The 5146-nt window shown below is 46.3% G+C and overlaps 1 protein-coding gene across 1 annotated transcript; it reads left to right on the top strand.

Annotated features, from left to right (window-relative positions):
• Nucleotides 1-272: 272 nt before the first annotated feature.
• si:ch211-113e8.11 lies at nt 273-2506 on the top strand. The gene is made up of 2 exons (XM_043683181.1): nt 273-690; nt 1090-2506. The coding sequence occupies exons 1-2, from the start codon at nt 674-676 to the stop codon at nt 1613-1615; spliced, it is 543 nt and encodes a 180-aa protein (XP_043539116.1). The 5' UTR covers nt 273-673; the 3' UTR covers nt 1616-2506.
• Nucleotides 2507-5146: the final 2640 nt, after the last annotated feature.

Below are 5146 nucleotides of genomic sequence, written 5' to 3'. Positions count from 1 at the left end.
AGAGAGGAGTATGAGGCTGGATAAACACAGGAGGTGGAAATGTGTTGCTGGAAAAGCACAGCACGTCAGGCAACATCTAGGGAACCTGACCTGCTGCGCTTTTCCAGCAACACATTTCCATCTCTGATCTCCAGCATCTGCAGACCTCACTTTCTCCTTAAACACAGGAGGTGTTGAATATAACTATTGCATTTTCAAGTGTCTTGATTATTAAGTTAGAATGTATGTGAAAATTGAATGTTGTTTTCCAATTTTAATTTTGGTGTTGGCAGAGAGCTTCAGCAGTTAAATAGTACATGTAATTTATCTGCATTTTCAAATGGCTTTGATATGGTGCCCATAATCGACTAATAAGTTTTTAGTGAATATAATACTGGGGCAAGTGACAATGGATAGCTCATTGATTTCGGACAGAAAGCTAAGAACAGAATTCAATGCTAGTTATTCGGAATGGCAGAGGCAGGAAATGGTATTCACAGAAATCAGAATGACTTAGTTTGGAATCAAAAATACAATTTTCTAAATTGTGATGATGCCAAATTGGGACGGAAGGTCAGCACTGATAGCTGTAATTCAGTAGTGGACATTAATGAATGTACAGAATGGACAGATAATTGTCTGATGAATTTCAGTGCAGATAAATATGCAGGAGTACATTCTGTGATCGGCATGGATGCGTTGGACTGAAGGGTCTGTTTCCGCTTTTTACATCGCTATTTCACTCTGACAGGAAGGTCATATATTACCTGCATACGTCACATTTAATCCTGAGGTTAAAGTTCAGTGTGGGAATGGACACCAGTCTGGGTATCTTTTCCCTACTCAAAAAACATGTATCACATGAAGATATGGGAAGAGATCTCTGAGTTGGCAGTTCACCTCTAATAGAACATTGATGTATTTGCAGCATTTCCTTTGCAGTGATTTTATTGTTGTCATTCATGAGGAACGTTAGTTGGTGGTAATGTTGAGAATTCGTCTGTACCTGAGTTAAAGCTGGATCTGGCCATTAAAGGGTTGTGCATGCTGGAAAGGTTGGAGTACGTTCTGTGTCTGACCCCTTTGCTCTGTGTTTATCTTCGGTCTCAGGACTGGGAGCACTGAGTCCGGACTAGAGGCTCCACCGGCGGAAGAATCTGGGACTGAGGAGCGATGCAGTGATGGTGGTGGGTCCCAGGAGCAAGCAGAGGAGGGGACCTCGAATCCCATGAAGCTCCCGCCACCAGAGCTGGAGGGAGGCCTGAGCCAGACGCCCGGAGTCTTTGCTAACCCCTTCACCCAGGAGCGGCGCCAGCGCCTGAGTCTGCTGGAGAAGCACGTGAGGCTGACAGCTGGCGTGCGCACGGAGGAAGCGGGTGGGGGCAGCAAGATCTGCCTGGCCTACCGCAAGGATGGCCGCTGCCGCTACGGCAGCAACTGCAAGTTCGCCCACGACAGTGACCTGCCAGACTACCGGCCTGGCCCTGCAGGCTCCCCACCCCAGGAGAACGGTGAGGTGCCTATGGGCAAGAGTGGCAGAAAGAGGCCAGGTCTGAGTGCAACTCCCACCCCCCCCAAGAGGATCGTGAAGAATTACTGGATCCAACATGCCAAGGAGGGGCCTGGCCTACTGTAGTCAGCTCAGCAGCAGAGAAAGTCTGAGCTCGTGGAACAGGCCCAATGTCAAGAGGGGCCTGGCCAACTGTAACAGGCTTAGCAGCAGAGAAAGTCTGAGTTCATGGAACAGGCTGAGGCCTTCCGTAACAGATCCAATACCAGTAGGGACGTTTCTGACTGGAATGAGGCTCCGAGAAAGTGTTGTGACCCAGTCTCTGGTAAAAGGGCTGGTTGTCAGGAAATGTTAGCATGCTACAGGATGGCTCGAAGGACAGGACAGCCCACTGTTACCAAAACCATCCCTACCAGCCAGTACACTGGGGGGCTGCACACGAGGTTGATCGCGGGAGCTAGCGATTGCCAAGGAGAGTATGGGACACTTCCAACTTCCAACCACGACTGGTTTGGTCTTGTGGTATCCAAGCTTTGATAGTCTTTCCACTCGTTATTAAGGCTGACCGTGGGGTTACATCCCTGCTCTCTGTTTTGTGTGAATCTAGAATTCAGTCATGTGGGTAGGTAGGACTCCTGTCAGGCCTCATAGTGCATGCCGAGCCCTGTTTCCTGTCCTCCGAGCCTTGGGGGAAACTGGGGGTCAGGATCCAGAAAGACCAGTGATTACTCCATCATTTCTGCCAACTTCTCCCTGCTCTGGGCACAAGGCTGTTCAGGATGGAACAAACTTCATATCTAGGCTGGTGTGAAGATTGGCCATCAAGTTATAATGTTTCTCACCTTGTCCCAGCCCCACGAAAGCAGTGTGACTTCACAGTTCACTATTAACCTGTTTGATTGAGACTTATCCTCACATGTAAGGGCCTGTACCCCTGTAGAATGTACGTAGTTCTCATTTTGTGACTGAATAAAATGATTGATTCCATTGGCCTTAAACTTTGTCTGTCTCTTCCTTTCTATCATTCAGCTCTTTGTGTCCTTTTCTCTGTCCCTCTCTCTCTTCCCTGCTCCCAGCTCTTTACTAGTGTCCTATATTTTCCCTCCCTCAGTCTCTTCCCTGCCTCCCAGCTCTTTCCTAGTGTCCTTTTCTCCCTCCCTCCCTTCTCCCTCCCTCAACTTCCTCTTTCTCCTTCCCCGTCTTCCTCCCACTTCCCATTACTCCCTTCCACTTCCCTTCTCTCTCTCTCTCTCTCTCACTCTCTCCCTCACTCTCTCCCTCCCTCTGTCACATCTCCCTTGCCCCCAGCCACTTCATCAGACATGCCTCATTCCATTTGACTGTATATTCCTGTCTCTTCCCACTGCCTTATGTGTCAGAATGAGAGAGTAGAAACACAACACATCAGTGCAGATTAGCAAGAGCATAAAACATGGAACAATACAGCGCAGAACAGGCCCTTCAGCCCTTGATGTTGTGTTAACCTGTGTACTAATCTAAGCCCATCTCCCTACACTATCCCATCATCATCCATATGCTTATCCAAGGATTGTTTAAATCTCCCTAATGGGGCTGAGTTAACTACATTGGCAGGTAGGGCATTCATCACCCTTTCCACTCTGAGTAAAGAACCTGCCTCTGACATCTGTCTTAAATGTATCACCCCTCAATTTGCAGCTGTGCATCCTTGTACAAGGCAATGTCATCATCCTAGGAAACAGGCTGTCACTGTTCACCCTATCTAATCCTCTGATCATCTTGTATCTCTTGAGTAAATCCCCTCTTAGTCTTCTCTCTAATGAGAACAGACCCAAATCCCTCAGGTTTTTCTCATAAGATCTTCGTTCCAGACCAGACAGCATCCTGGTCAATCTCCAATGAACCTTTTCCAATGCTTCCACATCCTTCCTGTTATGAGGCGACCAGAACTGTATGCCATCTTCCAAGTGAGGCCACACCAGCATTTTGTACAGTTGCAGCATGACATCATGGCTCTGGAACTCAATCCCTCTACCAATAAAGCATAACACACCATATGTCTTTTTAACAGCATTATCAACCAGCATTATCAACCTGGCGACTTTCAGCGATCTATGTACATGGACACCAAGATCTCTCTGCCCACATCCAGACTACCAAGAATCTTTCCATTGACCTAGTATTCTGCCTTCCTGTTGTTCTTCCCAAAGTGAATTACTTCCCATTTATCAGCGTTGAATTTCATTTGCCAACTCTCAGCCAAATTCTGCAGTTTATCCAAGTCCCTCTGCAACATTCTTCTACACTGTCTACCACTCCACCAACTTTAGTGTCATCTGCAAACTTACTAACCCATCCATCTATGCCTGCATCCAAGTCATTTATAAACATGACAAACAGTGGTCCCAAAACAGATCGTTGTGTGACATCACCAGTAACAGCTCCAGACTGAATATTTTCCATCAATCACCACTCGCTGCCTTCTTAGAGAGTCTTAAAATCCTTCCAAACTAATCCATAACTCTCCATCACCTCATCTGAACCATCTTGTTTCAAACCTCACATAAGCCTCCCTCTTCTGCTTAAAACAGATCGTTGTGTGACATCACCAGTAACGGCTCCAGACTGAATATTTTCCATCAATCACCACTCGCTGCCTTCTTAGAGAGAGTCTTAAAATCCTTCCAAACTAATCCATAACTCTCCATCACCTCATCTGAACCATCTTGTTTCAAACCTCACATAAGCCTCCCTCTTCTGCTTAACAAGAGATACAATTTCTTAAGTAAACCACAGTTCCCTTACCTGATCACTTCCTCCCTGTCTGATAGGGACATACCTATCAAGGACACACACTATCTGTTCCTTAAACCAGCTCCACATTTTGATTGTCCCCATCCCCTGCATTTTGCTACCCCATTTTATGCCATGAGTGATAAGGGCATGGAATGCCCTGCATACCAATGTAGTTAACTCAGCCAATGTTAGGGGCATTTAAACAGTCATTTGATAAGCATATGGATGATGATGGAGTGCAGTGGAGGCCAGGACATTCAATGTCTTCAAGGCAGATATTGATAAATTCTTAATCGCGAAAGGAATTAAGGGATACGGGGAGAGTGCAGGTAAATGGTGTTGAAATGCCCATCAGCCATGATTGAATGGCGGAGTGGGCCGATGGGACGAGTGGCCTTACTTGCACTCCTATGTTTTATGGTCTTATCCAGGTGGCTTTTAAATGTTGTAATTGCACAAGCCTCCACCACTTCCTCCGGCAGCTCATCCAATACATGCGTCACCTGCATGAAAACATTGCCCTTCAGTTCCCTTTTAAATCATTCCCTTCTCTCCTTAAACCGATGCCGTCTAGTTTTTGGACTCCTTTACCTTGGGGAAAAGAAGATACCTTGGCTATTTACACTCTTCGTGCCCTTCATGATTTTATAAACTTATATAAAGTCACCTCTCAGCCTCCAATACTCTAGAGAAAAGAGCCCCAGCCTATTCAGCCTCTCCATAGAAGTCGAACCCTCCAACTCCAGCAAGATCCTTGTCAATCATTTTTGAACCCTTTCAAGTCTAACAGCTTTCCTAAAGCAGGGAGACCAGAATTGAACACAGTATTCCAAAAGTGGCCTAACCCATATCCTGTACAGCAACAATATAACTCTCCAACTC

Source organism: Chiloscyllium plagiosum, chromosome 46 (genome assembly GCF_004010195.1).
Source record: "Chiloscyllium plagiosum isolate BGI_BamShark_2017 chromosome 46, ASM401019v2, whole genome shotgun sequence".
Lineage (NCBI taxonomy): Eukaryota > Metazoa > Chordata > Chondrichthyes > Orectolobiformes > Hemiscylliidae > Chiloscyllium > Chiloscyllium plagiosum.
Note: the sequence above shows the minus strand (reverse complement) of the source record. Positions and strands in the feature narration are given on the sequence as shown.